Raw genomic sequence first — 21,168 nt, forward strand, 5'->3', positions numbered from 1 at the left:
CTGTTTTAGTACTGCAAAATACTTTGAAAAATACTTTCCCCCCCTGTCCTTCCATCCACCAAAATAAACCCTGATATTTATCCAGACAAATTATTAATATTTTTTTCCACCTGGTTTTTGTTGTCTGGGTTCTATTCCCATCTTCACTACGGATCTTCAGTGTGACTTTGGGCAAGTCACTACACCTTTCTATGCCTCAGTTTCCCCCGCCGCTCTTCCTTTGTCTTGCCTATGTAGATTGGAAACTCAGTGCCCGGCACAATAAGACCCCAGACCTGGGGCAGGCTTCTGTGGGCTACTATAATAAAAACAATCAATAATTAAAATACCAGTAGCATGTCTAATCTGTTCTCTGTATCTACTAATTTTATAGCTTGATAAGAAAAACATTAACAGTCCTGTTTGACTGGCAGGCTTTGTTCTGTAGGAGCCCGTGCTGTGTGTTGCTCCATGATATTCTAGATGTGCACAGAGTTTATTTCTTTTATTGTTTGGTCCAGTATTTGAGGTTAAAAATGCATTGTGCTTGCGATGCTTCACCACATTCCTTGTTGAACTAAATACTGAGCTTGCGCCCCATGCATGGTACCTGACTTAAAGATGCAGTGATGCAAGATCACCTGGGCGTTGTCTTTGCAACCTTTATGCAGCCAGCCAGCTCTTCTCATTAATAACAATGCTTCTGCTTTACACATTTGGTTGGTGCAGCCCTTTTCTTTGCAGATGTGAATTTGCACAATGATTGATAACGAAGAGTTGGCAGAGGAGAGGGACGTCGGGAACCATCACCAAACTGACCAGACAGCATCTTCATCAGTGAAGACTAAGAATGACAGTAACAGGCAGGTGGTTTCCAGCGACAGCAGTAATATACCGTAACTTCATGAAAAATGTGTGAATCGAATTGATGGTCTTAGAGCTACGGACATCGGCCATCCAATGTCTCATTGGCCCTCTTGACCTTTTTGATGGTGTCGTATGTTTATTTAAATATTATTAATCGTAAGTCTGTGATTTCCAGCTTCACCAGTATAAAATACACTAGCGTGTAGTACTGCCACCTTCTGCTTAAGAATTTAAATGCTCAAAAAGTAGGAAATGCAAAAAGTTTACATTGAATGTGCCACCTTGACGCTACCCCATGTGCATCTGTGCGGTGGTCCTTAATTCCGTGATCACGCACTGTTCCTCAAATACAGGGGTTTCCTGGAAAAAGCATTTTCTTGCCATTTGAAAGGTTCTACTAGCATGAGAGAAAGCCTGTACTTCATAATAGGTAATACGGATAAGGCTGTTAATATCTTACCAGCCAGTGAAGTGCATTTACTGTTATCAACAATATATTGTTTGTAGGAGTCTTTCCAGCAACATATAGTATGGAAGCTTGAGAGGGTCACCAGCACAGAAGGATGGTCTGGTGGTTCCAGGACTAGCCTGGGACTCAGAAGGTTCAATTTCCTGCCATGACACAGACTCTTCGTGTGACCTTGGGGAAGTCATTTAGGGTGTGTCTGCATTGCAGCTGGAGCTAAAATTTCCAGCTCAGCTAGACGTATGCGGGCTAGCTTTGATCGAGCTAGTGTGCTAAAAATAGCAGCGTGGTGTGGGTGGCGGGAGGAGCTAGCCGCCCCAACTATAATACCATCCGAGACGCTAGGTACATACTCAGATCCTAGTCTGTCCCACCAGCCGTGCCGCTCTGGCTATCCTGCAGTTTTTAGTAGGTATGTGTCTCAGTAACCCATCTGTTAAAATAGAACATAAGAATGGCCATACTGGATCAAATCAATGGTCCATCCAGCCCAGTATCCTGTCTTCTGACAGTGGCCAATGCCAGGTGCTTCAGGGATAATATTCCCTCCAGAATCCCAAGGGTTTTGTGAGGATTAAAGACTGTGAGCTATTCAGCTGCTATGATAATGGGGCCATCCCCAAACTTTTACCCAAGGCATGTTGCTAAAATGGCTCAGAGAAGCTCCAGTTGTTTCCTGTTTTCTTGAATTCCGGCTGTGTTGGCCTGGCTGGCACATCTGAGTGTCGCTTCTGCTTTCCAGTAAGATAGAATTCATGCCAGAACTGTTGAAATAAATTCCTTCAAGGGTTGTGACCTCAGAGGTACTGTCCTCTCTTGAAATGCTTCTGCATTTACCAGCAGTGGGGCCTGATCCAAAGGCACTGTCAAGTCAATGGGAAGAGAAGGAGGAAATGCACTCTAGGACTGGACTCCTGAACGTAGCCTGTGCAAACGAGTTGAGCCGGTAGCTTAGCATAGCTTGGAAAAGAAAGTCATGGTTTTATTTCAGTTTTTACTATTACACGTAATGCTGTGAGGTTGAACTTGATATTACTAACAATTGTCATCTTCAATGTGCTATAGAAAATAGCCCCAGGTGAGTTTAGCAGCCATCCACATTGATTGCAGTAAATAGGTTCATTTCATTTTCTGGGAAAGTATCTAGCTCACTACAAATTAGGAAGGAGAATAACATGGGGAAAAGGTGCATATGGTCTTTGTTAGGAAGCTAGCTGGTCACCTTAACTACAAGAAACCTAACTGGCTACTTTGATTTGTCCCTTCCCCATCACACGGAGTATTTTTCTTCCTCTTCTAAGGAAACGGAAGAACGTCTCTGAGCAGAAGGGACAAGAAAAGGAGAAGAAACCGAGAGCAGACGCTCTGAACAGCCAGTGGGAGGAAGCTCAGCGAAAGGACCAGGTAGGAGGGAACTGGCCTTTCAAGCAAGAGCTGATGCGTGTTTTGTTTTTGAGAGAAACAGGCAGCCCGAGATCGTGACCGCTTACAGCTTCTCAGCCGGGCTGCTGCCTTCAGCTCTTTGTTTACTCATCTTTATAGGAAAGGTGATTTCTCCCGAACTATATTTGTAGCAGTTAGACTTAAGCAAGTCACTTAGTCTCTCTGTGCCTCAGTTACCCATCTGTAATATGGAGGTAACAGCACTGTGAGGGTTGGGAGTCTAGATAGTTTGACAGAACAAGAAGCAATGGTCTCAAGTTGCAGTGGGGGAGGTTTAGGTTGGATATTAGGAAACACTATTTCACTAGGAGGGTGGTGAAGCACTGGAATGGGTTACCAAGGGAGGTGGTGGAGTCTCCTTCCTTAGAGGTTTTTAAGGTCCGGCTTGACAAAGCCTTGGCTGGGATGATTTAGTTGGGGTTGGTCCTGCTTTGAGCAGGGGATTGGACTAGATGACCTCCTGAGGTCCAGGGCCGGCTCCAGGGTTTGGGCCGCCCCAAGCAGCCCCCCCCCCCCAAAAAAGCCACGATCGCGATCTGCGGCGGCAATTCGGCGGGAGGTCCTTCGCTCCGAGCGGGAGTGAGGGACCGTCCGCCGAATTGCCGCCGAATAGCTGGACGTGCTGCCCCTCTCTGGAGCGGCCACCCCAAGCACCTGCTTGCCAGGTTGGTGCCTGGAGCCGGCCCTGCTGAGATCTCTTCCAACCCTGATATTCTATGAGTCTATGATTCTATAGTTACCTTAGATCTGTTTGTTTTTTTCCGACTTAGAACATGGTAGGGAGCATTAAATGATGGACTCCAAAAACTCACCTTCCCAGCTATGGGAGGGAGTGTGGCTTATTGGTTAGAACAGGGACCCTTGGGGTTAGGATCTGCCTCTGACCCCGGCAGTGTGACTTTGTGAGGGTTACCGGGAGCTTGGTGTTCTGAGTACCGGCAGCTCCCGTTGACTTCAGTGAGAGGTTTGGCTGCACCACACTTCTGAAAAATGGGCCCTAACCTATTGGTGGCTCAGTTTCCCTCTCTGTATAATGTGGATAAACCTTAAGCCCGGTGGAGCTGAGGCATTGTTTCGTTTTCTGTAGAGGGCTTTGAGTTCCTCAGCACGCGAGGGTTCCTCTCAGTTCAGCCTGTTGTGGCCTCCTTGCGCACATTCATAAATTCTAAGGCCAGAAGGGAGCATTGTGATCAGCTAGTCTGACCTCCTGTACAGCACAACCTATAGGACTTCCCCGAATTAATTCCTGTTTGAACGGGAGCAGAACTTTTAGAAGCACAGCGAATCTTAATTTAAAAATTGCAGGTAATGGAGAATCCACCACAGTCCTTGGTAAGTTGTTCCAGTGGTTAATTACTCTCACTGTTAATAATTTGTGCCTTATTTCTAGTGTGAATTTGTCTAGCTTCAACTTCTGGACGTTGGATCTTGTTTTACCTTTGTCTGCCAGATTGAAGAGCCCTCTGTTATCACATTTCTGTTCCCCATGTAGATCCTTATAGTCCAGGAGTGGCCAGCCTGAGAAGGAGCCAGAATTTACCAATGTACATTGCCAAAGAGCTCCAGTAATACATCAGCAGCCCCCCATCAGCTCCCCCACCCCGCTCCCAAGGCCTCCCACCCACCGGCAGCCCCGCCAATCAGCGTCTCCCCTTCCCTCCCAAACCTCCTGATCAGCTGTTTCGTGGCGTGCAGGAAGCTCTGGCGGGGAGGGGGAGGAGCGAGGGCACGGCAGGCTCAGGGGAGAGGGCAGGAAGGGGTGTAGTGGGGGCAAGGCCTGTGGCAGAGCCAGGGGTTGAGCAGTGAGCACCCCCCGGCACATTGGAAAGTTGGCGCCTGTAGCTCCCTCCCCGAAGTCGGTGCCTATACAAGGAGCCGCATGTTAACTTCTGAAGAGCCGCATGTGGCTCCGGAGCCACAGGTTGGCCACCCCTGTTATAAACTGTGAACATGTCACCCCTTAACCTTCTCTTCGATGAGCTACAGAGCTGGAACGCCTCGTGCAGTCTGGATGGAGAATATTACCATTCTGTTCTACCTCTCCCAGCATCTCTGTGTGGAACAGGGGCAATGTTTAGCTCTGGACACACTTTGCCCTTCTAAACTAGGTGTTGTACCAAGTTGTTTCCATGCTGTTTTGTTCCAACATGTAGCCCCCTGCGTTAAAAGAGAAGAAGAGACAGCCGAGATCCAAGGAGAAGCCGTTGCAAGAAAACGTCATAAGCAGGTAACTTTTTTCTTTTAATTAACTTGTCCTGATCTCCTCTGAGGGCAGGAGATTGAGCACTTAGACCAATAGAATACTAGATTTGCGATGAAGCTGCCTCAGTGCTCATCAGTTCTTGCCCTTGTCACATCCTCTCCACCCACTGCAGTTCCAAGGTCGAACCCAGCAGTTCTCAAACTATGGGTCGGGACCTCAAAGTGGGTTGCGACCCCGTTTTATTGGGGTCAGCAGGTCTGGTGTTAGACTTGCTGGGGTCTGGGGCTGAAGCTGACGCTCAAGGGCTTCAGCCCTGGGCGTTGGGGCTCAGGTTACAGGCCCTCCGTCTGGGGCTGAAGCCCTGGGGCTTTGGCTTTGGGGCTCCCTGCCTGCAGCGGTGGGGCTTGGGCTCCTCCTCCCCTTCTCCCCAGGATGGCAGGGTTTGGGCTTTGGTTTTGCCCTGCCCGGGGCAGGAGAGCTTAGGCTTCGGTCCCCCCTCCTGGGGTCATGTAGTAAGTTTTGTTGTAAGAAGGGGGTTGCAGTGCAGTGAAGCTGGGGAACCGCTGGAACCTCTAGCATTCTCCAACCCTGCAGTTTCTTTCTTTGCTTTCTCTTGAGCAGAAGGCTACAAGTTGTGCTGAATTTTATGGTGGCTTCCGAGGTGTGAATTACTTTTCCACAAGGGGCTAGGATGGAAACCACTTCATTTCTACCTGTGCTCTCAGCTGGATTTGAGCCCTCTAGCATTGGGGATGACGCCAGCTTTTTCCCTCTCATTGTTTGCGTCAAGGAGCGATCAGCTCAGCTTATCAAGCACTGCCAGATTCAGAAAATGTCTCTTTGTTTGGCTTATAGACGAGGTTGTTCTACTGATGAATCTGCAAGTTAGCTGTGTGGGAGGTGGATGCTGGCTCCGGAGGGTCCTAACCTTTAATCTGGTGGATCAGCAGAAAAGCTGATAGATAGTTGGGGAGCTGCCTAGGAGAATAGAAATGGGTCTGCTTCAATTTCTCTGCTTCATTTATTCAAATGCAAAATGGCCTGTTGGTAAAACCTGCTTTCCCGCCATTCTGTCTGTCTGTTTTTGCTAAGAAGCTCTCTAAAGCAAGAAGAGGCTGTTGAGAATGAAGCCTCCAGCCAAAAGCTGGAAGCAAAGTCCGAAGCTCCAGAGGAGGAGAAGGCCAAGCACAGCCAGGTATGTCTCAAAGACTTTGGGAACCCCACGCTGTGACGTTGTGCAGTCTATATGGTTTTATAAAAACATGGTAATAAGTGAATATAATGTAACTGGGATAGCTTTAGAAAAATATGGTAAACAGTGAATATAACGTAACTGGGATATGCTTCATGCAAAAGGTCTCTTGTAAGGTGTCATTACAAAGCTTATAATCTACTGCGTGTGATCATCCGATTTGTAGAAATGTACCACTCTTGTATCTAAAACTAGAAATATAAAATGTAACTCTGAGGGCCTATTGTAATTATGTAAAGTGTGGGCCATTAATGATGGTTTGGAATCTTGATGACTCCCATTAACCAAGGACCATTGTCTGCAGATGGTTGTGTTTACCTGTGAGTCTCCCTGTATATGTGTGTGCTGGCAAGTGAGTAATGAAGTCTTGCAGTGACATGTGATCATGTCACCTGAACTGGAATCCATCTTTAACCTGGTGCTTTTCCAGTGAGGGGGGGGCGGTGGAAACCCAGAGGGACAAAGGGTTCCCGCCTTATGCAAAAGATATATAAAGGGGTGGAAGAGAACAGAGGGGGAGAGGAGCCATCATGAAGAATCCCCTAGCTATCACCTGAGCTGGAACAAGAGCTGTACCAGGGGAAAGAATTGTGCCCAGGCCTGGAAGGTGTCCAGTCTGAGAAAAAACTTACTGAAGCATCTCTGAGGGTGAGATTATCTGTATTCAGTTTGATTAGACATAGATTTGCGCATTTTATTTTATTTTACTTGGTGACTTACTTTGTTCTGTCTGTTACTACTTGGAACCACTTAAATCCTACTGTCTGTATTTAATAAAATCACTTTTTATTTAGTAATTTACTCAGAGTATGTATTAATACCTGGGGGAGCAAACAACTGTGCATATCTCTCTATCAGTGTTATAGAGGGCGAACAATTTATGAGTTTGCCCTGCATAAGCTTTATGCAGGGTAAAACGGATTTATTTGGGTTTAGACCCCATTGGGAGTTGGGCATCTGAGTGCTAAAGACAAGCACACTCCTGGGAGCTGTTTTCAGGTAAACTTGCAGCTTTGGGACAAGTGATTCAGACCCTGGGTCTGTGTTGGAGCAGACGGGAGTGTCTGGCTCAGCAAGACAGGGTGCTGGAGTCCTGAGCTGGCAGGGAAAACAGAAGCAGGGGTAGTCTTTGCACATCGGGTGGCAGCTCCCAAGGGGGTTTCTGTGATTCAACCCGTCACAGTGTCTCAAAGACTTTGGGAACCCCACGCCTCTTGACGTCTCTTCCTGCCCTACATTTCTCTGATTCTAAGTGCTGCTCTAGGGAAACCGGCAGTATGACATTCAGGGGAGAAGAGTGATGTTCACAATGCAAAGCTGGCAGCAGCTGGAGGACGTACTGTGTGATGTGTGTACATTGATATAAATATATAGTAAGTCCACAATACACAGTGGAATGAGTATGTTAATGAAGTGCATGGAGTCGTATGGGATCTTGGCAGATCGTAGATGCTTGGCAGGGTTAGGCTGAGCCTGGTCTGAGGGAGACCTGCATGGAAAATCCAGGAAGTGATGTGAAACGCTAGAGAGGAGAACACTCTGGGAGGGCTTCCCCTCGCCCTCTCTTGGTTCTTGTCACTCAGACAGAAAGCAGAAGGCCAGAGTCCAAAGTGCAGGCAATGCCATGTCTATTGGGGTTAATCAAGCAAGCAGAGCGATAGCTCTGTACACCAGTAGAGCTTTTTCCTGTCCCCCTTTTTCCCACCTCCTCCTCCTTATCGGGCCTAATTATACCTGTCATGCACGCCCCTGGTCCCATGCCTTCCAATTTATGGTCATGTTCTGTTTTGGAATGTTGAGTCTGGGGGCTTCAGTCCCACCTCTTTTATATCCCATGCGAGGGGGAGGGAGTGAGGTTGTGTACTGGCCAAGGCCACTTTTTTTCTTTGGCTTTTAGTGTTTCTTATACTTCTTCCCCCCACCCCATCCCTCTTGTCCCTCCCAACTGGTTGCTTGACCTTGTCTTGAGAGAGGAGTTGTACATTCATCTGTCAAACTGCAACCATGTCCAGCAACACTTCAGCTCTATTCCTTATCTTTCCTCATTATGCTATAACCCCTATCTGGCTGTGGGCAGATGCAACACCCAGTGTCTTTGTTCTCGCACACATTAGTAAGGATGTAAGACTATCAAAAGTCAAATGGGCAAACAAACCCCACAAATTCTGTCTCAGGCAGGTCTGAATGCTGTATTACCATCGCTAACACACTCTCCCTTCTGCTAGTACTGCCCCAGCGCAGTGATCCTCTTCTTTCGTATGGCAGTAATGGAATGGTGACTGCAGTTGGATCTTAAGGTCTCTGATCCAGCCCAGAGCAGGGGTGGGGAGCCATTTGAACGGCTGCGACACCTCCACGATGAGCATAGATTGGGCAGTTGTCCGTGATGTGCCCGACAGTTTGCACCACGCCACACTGTGTGTAGTGCAGAGTTGGGCAAACTACAGCCTGCGGGACTGTCCTGCCCGGTCCTTGAGCTCCCGGCTTGGAAGGCTAGCCCCTGGCCCCTCCCCTGCTGTCCCCACTCCCCCACAGCCTCAGCTTGCCGTGCCACCAATGCTCTGGGCGGCGGGGCTGCGAGCTCCTGCCGGGCAGCGAGGCGGTGTGGCTGGCTCCAGCTGGGTGGCGTGGCTGCTAGTCCTGCTGCTCTGAGCAGCATGGTAAGGGAGCAGGGGTTGGATAAGGAGCAAGGAGTCCTGGGGAGCAGTCAGGGGACAGGAAGCGGGGGGTGGTTGGATGGGGCGGAGGTTCTGGGTGGTGATGGTCAGAGAACGGGGAACAGGGGGGATTGGCTAGGCGTGAGAGTCCTGGGGGGCCTGTTGGGCGTAGGAGTGTGGATAGGGGTCGGAGCAGTCAGGGGACAGGGAACGGGGGGGTTGGATAGGTGTGGAAGGTGAAGGTGTCTTCATTCGAATTTCCTATCATTGCAGTTTCACAGGAGGCATATATTGGGTTCTGTGCCCCAGGCTTTAGCTGAGTGGCATCTCTGGTATTGGGAACACGGTCTTCTTTTCAAGCTGCTGTTGTGTCTCAAAGAATGTGCATTGCTTGGATCCCAAGGTAATAAAATCTCTTTCAGGTGGAGACTGAATCCATCCCAACCAAAACTCCAGCTTCAGGGCAAGAGAGCGCTCCCAGGTGAGAAATGAACGGTTCGGCATGTGGAGGGGTGGGGAATGGACCATGGCGCAAGTGGACAGGAGAGGCCGTACGTGCAAACATGCTAAACTCAAGGAGCAACTGTTTGCCAAAGATGTGTCTACACTGCTGCTGGGAGTGCACCGCCCAGCCCGGGTAGGCAGACTCACGCTAGCTCGCTGAAAATAGCAGTGTGTCCTTATGGCACTGGCAGTGGCTCGGGCTTGTCACCTGAGCTCAGACCCGCCCGACTTTTCTTAGAGATTTCTCCCAGTGGTGTGCAGGAAAATGCTGGTGTAGATTGGACACTGATTTAACCACCACTCAGAGCAGCACTGGGTGAAATGGTGGTAAAAATGCTACTAGAGCTCTCACCAGTGATAACAATGATGGGAGATTTGAGTGGGTGGGGAGGACTCTAGGCATCAACACTTAGGTTTTGTCTACACTAGAGGAACGTTGAAAGAAACTTACCCTTTGACAACATTCTGGTTTGTAACCTTGGTTTCACTTACCCGGGCTTCTGATGAGACTTAAGCTTTCCATAATCACTGTATATTATTTCCTTTCCTAGGTTTTCTGCACTGGGAGACTTTTCTTATTGTTTGTGGCCTCAGATTTACCAGGGAAATGTTGGAACTTTGCTGCTCTGCAATTTTTATACAAATTGCTACTGCACTGAATTGATTTTTCTTCTCCCTGTGATGAGAAACTCACACCACTCACTGTGGCATTACTCTGAGCAAAGCAGGGACCTAGCTACTAAATTATCACCTCTCCTTTGCCTAGGAAAGCAGGGCTAAGACATCAGTTTTCAATGTAATCTTTACATCCAGCTTGGGACCTGATCCAATGCCCACTTTAGTATCCACTTGATTTCAGTGGGCATTTGATCAAGCCCTTAATCCTTTGCTTCAGAGCAGAGTGGAGTAAATATCGAAGGGGACTGTTGATTGCTTACACGTACTTAGTAAATACAGTGATGGGCTTTATAGAAAACACTAAGATAAGACAATACGCATCTGAAGTCCAATAGGTTTGTATTTTCTATACATTGCTACATATTGGGGTTGTGTCGTGATATGAAAGGAAGGAGTTAATGTAAACTTGGCGAATTTTCACTTTCCTCATTTTAGGGTCAGTGACTTCTCCAACGCCTCTTGCTGGGAATGAGAGAGCTGGTGGAGGGGGAGTTAAACCCCTAAATGTTTGCAGGGGAGTCAAAATGATTTTCTCTACCCCAGCGTGCTCTTATTTTAAGAGGGGGTTAGGTAACGAGTTAACGCTCAGCCGCTCACGTGTTGATTTACAGAGACCCCAGCTTCCTTTAGACTTAATCAGATTTTAGGAATTTGACATATTTCACGGAGGATGTCAGTTACTTGCTTAATGAGTTTAGCTGAATTTGTGTAACTCTTGGGGGGAAAAATCCAATACATTTCCCCCTTCTTTATCTGCAGAATACACGGAAGGCCATAAGGGAGCGCAGGGAACTCTGAACCCAATAGTGGTGCTGAGGGAAAGTCAATTGTGAATCATTATTATTTATATTACCCTAGGGCCGATGGGTTCCAACTGAAATCGGGGTTCCATTGTGCTTGGCACTGCACGCACAATTAAGAAGAGACTGTCCCTCTCCCAAAGAGCTTATAGTCTAAACGGACATGGCAAGGAAGAATTATCCCCATTTTACATATGGGGAAATGAGTCGCCACAGCTGTACTGCTAAAAGTCGTGCAGTGTAGCCACTGTTTGTCAGCTCTCCTGCTGACAAAAAACATCCACCCCCAAGGAACACCGTTTGTGTTGTCAGCAGGAGAGCGCTCCTGCCGACAGGGCGCTGTTGGCACTGGCACTTGTTGCAGCAAAACTTTTGTCTTGAGGGGTGGGGGGTTAACACCTCTGAAAGACAAAAGTTTTGTCATTCAGTTGCCAGTGTAGACAAAGCCTCTGTGACTCCCAGTGCCTCCGAATAAGAACAGACCCCAGGTGAACAGCTGTTAAATAGAAAATTAAGCCCTAAACCCAGGTTCTGGGCTCTTCAGCTCACCCTACCTGCTGCGTTTCTGGAGGAGAAAGAGAGCAGTTACCAATGTGTTGTCATCCTCCCTGCCTCTCGCTTGTCTGTACCAGAGCTAGACCTTGGAGTTGCCAGGACCAGTTCAGCAAGTTCTTTGCTGTTACCCTCTCCAAACCCAGCACGCAGGCAGAGTGAAATCCCAAACCAGACTGGATAGACATACTGCCTTGGGTGTCCGTGTTAACCTGTACCAATTGGAACGTCGCTTGAGGTCTCTGAGCATTAGTCAATATATGGAGATACCAGACATGTGACTGCCTCGCTTCCTTTGCTTGAGAGAATCAAGCGTGTCACTGATGGGTTTTGTTATGATCATCTAATTTGACCTTCTTGCATAACAGAGGCAATAGAACCTCACCTGGTGATTCCTGTAGGGGGAGGGGTTTCTACTTCTTTGTTATGGGACAATGTTGAACCCAGTGACTCATGACTAATTCAATTATACCTGCTTATGTGATGCCAGTGAGCCCAATGATGTATATGACCAATTACAGCATATCTTTTAGTAAGATGCCTAAAATCCCTTGTTCCATGCAGAAAACATCCAGGCCAATGGGGCTTTTGTTAAAGACCAAGCATTTTCTGTGCTCCCACAGCACACGATTATGCCAGCATGAGTCATGTCCAGCAACACTGGCTTTGTCCCTTTGAATAGCCAGCTGTAATTGAAACCCCTTGAGTGAAACTGATCTATTTTCAGAGCTGCTTCTGTAATGGTTTTTCGAAACTTTTGGTGGCATCAGGTAACCTGACAACACTTCACAACCCCCTTGCATCCAACCCCCTTGCTTTGGAAAGCAGTTTGTTTGGAGACTGGAATTCCGGCCTGGGATAGCTCCGCTTGTACCCTACTTAATTTGTTTGTGGTTGCTGCAAAGGCTGCTAATGTGGATGTTTGTAGAGCTTTCTCCCTGCCCTCCCTGGTGAGGGTTCCGATTGAACAGATCCCACTAATCCGTATTTGACCTGTATGTGCTCTGGGAATTGATGTCAGAGAAAGAAGTGGCAGTCACTGTAGCAAATAAGCAGAGGGGAACCAATCCAAAAGGAAACCGCTCCGCTAAGCACAGTTATAAGCTCTTATCCTATGTCCTAAGAGAAGCTAAATAATTGCTGAAGGATAATTGCATGTAAAGTTGTGCTTGCATCTCTTTCAATATTGGGGATGAAATTGCATCAAGCCTTAAGCAGCAGTGGATGGTTGTCTGCTCTCTGACATTTCAGTGAGGCATGTACTGCAAGTTAACCTCATGCATTCATGACCCTGGCTCTTCCCAAAGTGACTAGTGTTTAATTACTTGGTGCCCAACCTGACACCTTAAAGAGGCTGATTTCCAGGGGGCAGGGGCTTGGGACATTCCAAAAACCAGACCTCTTAATGTGCTCCCCTAAAATCAGTCGTCACTCTTGAAATCTTGTCCCCTGCATGAAGCAGACCCTGTTGGCAGCAGGGATCCTGTGAAACTGCAATGATAGGAAATTCGAATGAAGACACTTCACTGTTTCTCTGCCAGTTCCTTTTCTCTTACAGTGAAGCTCTGCCAATGATTTTCGGGGTGGACGGCTGACTTTAAGAAGACTGCATTGAGATCCACAGTGCTTCTTGGGATACTGGAGTTAGTGAGGCAGGCAGACGTTGCTTGCTTTGGGGTTTGTAACTTTATTACAGACTGGTTGCTTGCCGTTAGGCAAGGCTAGAACGAGATCAGTCCTGGGGCATGCTGGGTATATCTGTAGTGAGATACCATAGAGAGTTGCTGTAGGCACAGTCATGCGGGTTAAAGACCCATTGTCCGGATGGTAGCTCCCCAGTGACACCTGCAGGCCAGGAATATGGCATGCTTACTTCTTAAAGCTCTATCACCTCTTCTTCCCCCCCACCCCTTTGGGAGTGACACTTTTTTTGCAGGTGCGGTAGTTAACTCTAGTGACTAATGTATCTGATCTAATATTAGTCCTAACAAATCTTAAGAGCAGGCAGCTCTGTGTTAACCCTGTTCCCGCCACTTCTAACGTGCTTCCAACACCAGTTGCAGCAGTGAACATCTGGAAGCACTCGTTGCCGTAAAGTGTCCCCACTCCCGCCCCAGGTGGGTAAATCAAAGCCGAGCAGGGGATTCATCTACACGACTTTCATTGAAATTAAGGGGAGTTGTGTGGCTCATTCCCCTTGAAAGCCATACACCTGGATCTGTGGGGTTAAAAGGCCAGATGACAGTGTGATGGCCCCTTCACGTTTCGGAGCAGCTGATTTGGGCCAGACAGCTCATCAGAGGAGCTAAGGGTATCATTCCGTGCACACCAAAAGAATGTTGATCTGCTGCTGTTGCTGTTTGGCCAGCTGCCCAGACCTGTGGGCCTGGATGAGTCTGTTTCCTGTCTCAGGCCCTGTGTCCTACGCCATCAGGTTCTCTTGTTTTGACTGGCTGGATCAGAGGTTGGGGGGTGAGCTGGGTCTGGCATTTACGGCCCTTGGTTCTATCCCATTCCTGGGAGCCTCGCTGTTGATACACTCCGGCGAGTTGGGTCAGCAGACTGCTGCTGCAGCCCCTCGCTGGTTTAAGCTGGTCCTTCAGTCTCCAGAGATTCCAGTGGGCCCATCTCCCGTCCCATCTGCAATCACTCAGCATCCTTGGGGCAAGTGCAGCGATAGCCTCTAGGGAAAAGCAATCTCAGGAAAACATTTGAGTCTATTTACCTGCCTCTAATGTAATAAGCACAGCGTTAAAAAATCACCTGCCTACAAGCCAGCGTGAAAAATAACTGCTACCCAGCTTCCACAAACCCACCCCCAGAGGTTTCAGGAATAAGCCCAGCAGTGCAAGCTTTATTAGTTGCTGTATTTAATTGCAACATATTATCAATCAACTTGACAGTAATTACACTTATCTCTCTTGCTTCTGTTACGTCTCTTTCCCTTTCCTGGCTTCACTCCTTTCTTTTGTGTAATGGAGAACGGTGCGTCTTTCCTGCTGTCTCAGCTCTTCTTTCTCTCTCTGTCTACACCCTCCCTCTCTCATGCCATGGCGATCTAATGGATGAGCCCTGGACTGGGACTCAGGAGACCTGGACTCTGTTCTTGGGTCTGCCACTGATTTTCTGGGTGACCTTTGGCAAGTCACTTCCCCTCTCCGTGCCTGTTTTCTCTCCCACCCTTTGTCTATTTAGATTAAAATAACAGGAGTACTTGTGGCACCTTAGAGACTAACAAATTTATTAGAGCATAAGCTTTCGTGGGCTACAACCCACTTCTTCGGAGTGGGTTGTAGCCCACGAAAGCTTATGCTCTAATAAATTTGTTAGTCTCTAAGGTGCCACAAGTACTCCTGTTATTTTTGCGGATACAGACTAACACGGCTGCTACTCTGAAATCTATTTAGATTGTGAGCTCTTAGGGCAGGGAGTGTCTCTTACTATGAGTGAATACAGCACCAAGCACTACGGGGCCTCGGTCTCAGCTGGGTTTCTAGCCAATGCCGTAATACAAGTAAATTATATTTCTCTTTTCTAATTGCACTCATTAGTCTGTCTCACACCATTTCCATCTGTCGCTGCCGTAAGCAAATCCATTCTCATAAGGTGAGATTCAACAGCCCAGGTATGCAGTATTTGTCCAGCCCTTTAAAAATAGAGACACAGCTAGTGGGTCTGCAGCAGCGCGAATAGTGAGATTGTGGCATATAGTCGCTTGTTGCGTTGAAGAGGGGTTAGCCCTCTGCTTGTTGCTTTGGCAAGGGATCAGTGTATAACGCATCCTGCTTGAGATTCAAATCGGCCGCACCGACTCTCTCTTTGTTTCAGAGTCCTTGAGACGGCTGCCGATGGTCCGGATTGCAACGGCCAGGAAGTTTCTCATCCGAGGGAGCAGGAGGGTGAAGAGGGCCAGCCCAGGGAGGGGAGCGCTGAAAGGTTTGCACGCTGCGGCCTTTGTAGCATTTGCAGCTGCATGTAAATTTTCATTGAGGGCATTGTCTTGCCCTTGCTCTCAGATTGCATCAGGGTTGTCGTGCAGCCTCATCTGGCTACAGAGATAGCAGGATTTTACATGAGTTTAAGATTCATACCCCCTGTCATTTCAACTCCTATTAGAAGTGTGGCGGAGGAATCAGGGTGTTCTTTAGACATCTCTAATCCAGGTGATCAGTGCTTGGTCCCGGCCACATCCGCCCCTGCACCTGCAGCTTGATTCCACGTCTCGCTGGTCCAGTTGGTAGCAGTGCAACAGTCTCGTTGAAATGGCTGGAAAGGCCCAGGATGGTCCATGTGTGGACGAAGCCACCTGCTTGTCTTTCTCAGTGAGCTTGTAGCATCAGGGTGGCAGCAGAGTGCTGGGCTGTTGTGAGGGAAGCTTGCGTGGCTGTTGTAGTTGTTGAGTGGAGAAACCAGAGGACTGTAGTCTCCAACGGGACCCTGTCTGCTTTGCAGCAGCTTGCAGAATCTCTTACTGAGGTTCTCGCTGCACTTCTCCCCACATCCGTTCCTCTACCCACTCCCTGCTCATGGCCCCACAGCCCTGAGACCATCTCACCAACTTCTTCCTAGCCCTGGCCGAGGTGGCCATGAGGCAGTTCAGGACAATGCTGGATGGGAGATTCTCTGGCTGCGGGGCCTTTCTCTAGTGTCTGGTCCCCGGGCAGAGTTCCCTCAGGCAGTGTGCAGTGGGCACTGTCTGGGATTCTCTGCTCGGTGTCCCCACCTGGATCCCTTGTTTTCATCCTGTGACCTGCACCCCTGTCCTTTGGTTCATGTTTTTGTCCTCCGTATTCAGTTGTTGTCTGGGTTCTGTGGCTCCTCCCTCACCTGACGGGGGCGGAGTCTCCATTGCTGTGGTGGGCTCTGCTCACCAATCCCAGTCATCAGATAGGTTGGCACATTCCTGGACGGTGCATATAAGAGGTCAGGGGAGGGTTAGCCTCCCGAAAAGAGGCCGGCCACGGATGTGATGCAGGTCCCCCCTCCGGTGGTGCACTGGCCCGCTGCCCCCTTTGGAGCACCAGAAGCAAAGCTCCATAGAAAGGGAGGGCAGTTGGTGCCCAGATCGTGGCCCCGCCTGTGCTCTGCCCCACTCCCACTCTGCCTCATCCCCTGAGGCCACGCCCTCGCTCTGCCCCACTCCCACTCTGCCTCATCCCCTGAGGCCACGCCCTCGCTCTGCCCCACTCCCACTCTGCCTCGTCCCCTGAGGCCACGCCCTCGCTCTGCCCCACTCCCACTCTGCCTCGTCCCCTGAGGCCACGCCCTCGCTCTGCCCCTACTCCCACTCTGTCTCATCCCCTGAGGCCACGCCCTCGCTCTGCCCCACCCCCACTCCACCTCTTCCCCTGAGGCCACGCCCTTGCTCTGCCCCACCCCCACCTCACCTCTTCCCCTGAGGCCACGCCCTCGCTCTGCCCCACTCCCACTCCACCTCTTCCCCTGAGGCCACGCCCTCGCTCTGCCCCACTCCCACTCTGCCTCGTCCCCTGAGGCCATGCCCTCGCTCTGCCCCACCCCCACTCCACTTCTTCCCCTGAAGCCACGCCCTCGCTCTGCCCCACCCCCACCTCACCTCTTCCCCTGAGGCCACGCCCTTGCTCTGCCCCACTCCCACTCTGCCTCGTCCCCTGAGGCCACGCCCTCGCTCTGCCCCACTCCCACTCTGCCTCGTCCCGAGGCCACGCCCTCGCTCTGCCCCACTCCCACTCTGCCTCGTCCCCTGAGGCCACGCCCTTGCTCTGCCCCACTCCCACTCTGCCTCGTCCCCTGAGGCCACGCCCTCGCTCTGCCCCACTCCCACTCTGCCTCGTCCCCTGAGGCCACGCCCTCGCTCTGCCCCACCCCCACTCCGCCTCTTCCCCTGAGGCCATGCCCTCACTCTGCCCCATCCCCACCTCACCTCTTCCCCTGAGGCCAGGCCCTCACTCTGCCCCACCCCCACTCTGCCTCGTCCCCTGAGGCCACGCCCTCGCTCTGCCCCACTCTCACTCTGCCTCTTCCCCTGAGGCCACGCCCTTGCTCTGCCCCACTCCCACTCTGCCTCATCCCCTGAGGCAACGCCCTCGCTCTGCCCCACTCCCACTCTGCCTCATCCCCTGAGGCCACGCCCTCGCTCTTCCCCACCCCCACTCCGCCTCATCCCCTGAGGCCACGCCCTCGCTCTGCCCCACCCCCACTCCACCTCTTCCCCTGAGGCCACGCCCTTGCTTTGTCCCACCCCCACTCCGCTTCTTCCCCTGAGGCCACGCCCTCGCTCTGCCCCACCCCCACTCCACCTCTTCCCCTGAGGCCACGCCCTTGCTTTGCCCCACCCCCACTCCACTTCTTCCCCTGAGGCCACGCCCTCTCTCTGCCCCACCCCCACTCCACCTCTTCCCCTGAGGCCACGCCCTCGCTCTGCCCCACCCCCACCTCACCTCTTCCCCTGAGGCCACACCCTCGCTCTGCCCTATCCCCACTCCGCCTCTTCCCCCGAGGCCTCTCCCCGCCTGCCGCTTGTTCCTCTCCTTCCCCTCTCCCCCACCCCATTGCTCGCCTAAGGCAGGAAATAGTGATGGGACCATGGCTTCCCACCCCGTTCCGGGAAGGGGGCAGAGAGGAGCAGGGTGGGCCTCGGGGGAAGAGGTAGGTTTGCCATTTTTGGTTGGATGTATTCCTGGAGCTTTCATCACATGACCATCTTTAATTAAAGATTAATCTTTAATTCCTCGAGATTCCAGGACAATCCTGGAGGGTTGGCAACCATAGGAAGAGGCGGAGATGAGTGAGTGGCATCTTGGGGAGGGGGCACGAAGAGATGGAGCGAGGGTGGGCTCAGGGGCGGGGCCACGGTCCAGGCGCTGGTGGGCCTCCCCATTTCCAGGTTGCTGCTGGCGCTTGCAGATGAGTCTCCCCAAACGGAGGACTCTTGCGCTGCCTATGAGCATGTTTAAAGGCCCAGCTTCATAGGGCCAGTCATCGCATAGGCTGGTGTGTTTCAAGGGAATGTGGTGCTTGTCTGAGGAGAGCTAGGCGGGATGTGGAGCTGATCCTTGTCGTGCACGTTTATAAATAATAAAAGGTGCTGTTTGTTCTAGATCAGAGCACGCCCCGAAGAAAGTGAGAACTGGCCCTGAAGGGAAACTCCTGGTGACCGACGACAGAGACCTGGTAAGAAGCATCCTGAAGTATCTGGAGCTGCTGTAGCCTCTGTAAATGATTCAGTATTTAAATTGTTGTGACAGGAGATGCCTGGGCACGTCAATTTCTTAGAGTTACATGTTCCCGGAAGGTGAACTCTTTATAAGGCAGTTATGGCCTATCCAGCAAGGCTTGATGGATTGGAAAAAATGGGTCAGACCTTCAGCTGGTATAAATCCATGTAGCTTCATCTTTCTCTTGCTCCTAATGTATTTAAAGAACCTCTTCTTCTTGCCTCATTTAGTGCCTTGGCCTACATGCTTGTGCTATTCTGTTGTACTCCTCTGTAACTGGGCCCTCGCTGGCCTAGGCCCCAAAACACCCAGAGACCAACCGAGGTGCAGCACCTGTGTCCTTTTATTGTTTGTGTCCGTTCCCACCACCTATTATTTACAAGCATTTACAGAGACCAACACTCCTGGAGACTACTAGCTTCCCAGCCAGCAGGAATCTAGAGCCCACACTCCTCCCTTTACTGTCTCACCCCTGCTTCCTGTTTCTTAGCCAGCTTTACAGGGCAGGCTGGCTACCCAGGCCTGCAGGTGGATCCTCTCTGGTAATTAGGGCATGGCCCCTCAGCCAGCCCAACTAACCCTTTTTCCTCTGGAACAGGGCTAACAGGGGCCTGGCTTGTTTCTCCTAGCCAGCACCCTGTTACATCCTCCTTAGCAATTTGTCCAGGTGTCCACTTTTTGTAGGATTCCTTTTAGATTTTTCAGATCATTAAAGAGTTCCTGATGAAGCCACATTGGCCTCTTACTATTCTTCCTTTCTTTCCTTCGCAGCAGGATAGTTTGCTGTTGCACCTTTAATATTGTCTATGGAAAACTGCCAGGTTTCCTGAACTTCTTTTTCCCTTGTATTTTCTACCCAGGGGGTTACCAGTTCTTTGAGTTTGTTTAAGTCTGCTTTTTTGAAGTCCGTTGTCCTTATACTGCTCCTCTCACTTCTTCCTTCATTTCATGAGCACTGTCACCCAAATGGCCTTCAACCTTCAGAATTACAACCAGTTCCTCCCTCTTAGTCAGAATCCAGTCTAAAATGGTTGCCCCCTGGTTGCTTCTTCCACCTTCCAAAACAAAAAGTTGTCCCAGCATCTTCCAAGAACTTACGGGACATTTTGTGTTTTGACATATTATTTTCCCACAGATCTCTGTGTCATTAAAGTCCCCCTGTTACTAACGGGTCTTGTGTCGTGGATATTTGTTTGTTCTAGAAAGGCCTCATAGAATCATAGAACTGGAGGGGACCTCAAGAGGTCGTCTAGTCCAGTCTCCTGCACTCATGGTAGGACTAAGTATTATTATCTAGACCATCCCTCTTCCTGGCTTGGTGGTCTACTATGACATCACACTTGTTTTTTGCCCCCTTTTGGATTTCACCCAGCGACTTTCATCTGCTCTGCCTCTCACCTGCTTATGGACCTCAAAACAAGAGTCTAATGCAACATCTCCTCCCTTTTCCCCCTGCCTGACAAGCTATACGCCTCTATAGTCCTCGCAAATTATGACACAACTGATTTGCCACACTGACAATCTTTATTCTGAATAATCAGTCACAGGTTCTTTCCCAAAATGGGCTCCACACAAATTTCCCTTAGAAACTCATCTTTGTCTCTCTTGGATTGAAGTGACAATAGAGTAGTGTAGATTCCACTGTAACCTTACAAAGAAACCAAATAATTGTACTACCCATAATCATTAAACAGCTTAAACCTATCCAAATAGGCAACCCATGCACCCATTAGGGCCAGGCTAATAAATGAATTTCATACTTACGCTCTAAAAGATTAGAAGAATTCAGGGATGAAGAATTAGTGAGTGGAGAACCTCAGAAGGCCACAGCTCAGTTCACACCCAGTGCAGAGCCCAAGAGATTCTGAGAAAAGGGAAATAGGTGGTGGTGTCTTATATCCCACATTACGCAGATGTCAGGGATGTTGTCAGGGTTCCCTCCCCACTCTGAACTCTGGGGTACAGATGTGGGGACCCGCATGAAAGACCCCCTAAGCTTATTTCTACCAGCTTAGGTTAAAAACTTCCCCAAGGCACAAATCCTTCCTTGTCCTTGGACGGTATGCTGCCACCACCAAGTGAGTTAGACAAAGATTTAGGAAAAGGACCACTTGGAGTTCCTGTTTTCTCAAAATATCCCCCCAAGCCCCTTCACCCCCTTTCCTGGGGAGGCTTGAGAATAATACACCAACCAAACAGGTAACCAAGGTGAGCACAGACCAGACTCTTGGGTTTTTAGGACACTAAAAACCCAATTAGATTCTTTAAAAGCAAAACTTTATTATAAAGAAAAAATAAAAGAAGCACCTCTGTAAAATCAGGATGGAAGGTAATTTTACAGGGCAGTCAGATTCAAAACACAGAGGATTCCCTCTAGGCAAAACTTTAAAGTTACAAAAACAGGGATAAACCTCCCTCTTAGCACTGGGAAAATTCACAAGCTAAAACAAAAGATACTCTAACACATTTCCTTGCTATTACTTACTATTTCTGTAAGTTTAGATGTATCATTCAGTAGGAGTTAGATTACTTGCTTGGTCTCTCTCTTTGTCTCCAGAGAGAACACACCAA

At 49.6% G+C, this 21,168-nt stretch overlaps 1 protein-coding gene across 1 annotated transcript in view; it reads left to right on the plus strand.

Annotated features, from left to right (window-relative positions):
• The first annotated feature begins 738 nt into the window (after positions 1–738).
• The window catches only part of LOC135875216 (DNA ligase 1-like), a 28,976-nt gene continuing 8,546 nt past the window's right edge, over positions 739–21,168 (plus strand). The window contains exons 1-4 of the mRNA XM_065400208.1: positions 739–875; positions 2,614–2,716; positions 4,909–4,982; positions 6,051–6,153. Coding sequence (XP_065256280.1) covers positions 739–875; positions 2,614–2,716; positions 4,909–4,982; positions 6,051–6,153 — 417 coding nt within the window. The remainder of the gene's footprint in view (positions 876–2,613; positions 2,717–4,908; positions 4,983–6,050; positions 6,154–21,168) is intronic.

The sequence above is a fragment of the Emys orbicularis genome, chromosome 2, assembly GCF_028017835.1.
Source record: "Emys orbicularis isolate rEmyOrb1 chromosome 2, rEmyOrb1.hap1, whole genome shotgun sequence".
Taxonomy (NCBI): Eukaryota; Metazoa; Chordata; order Testudines; family Emydidae; genus Emys; species Emys orbicularis.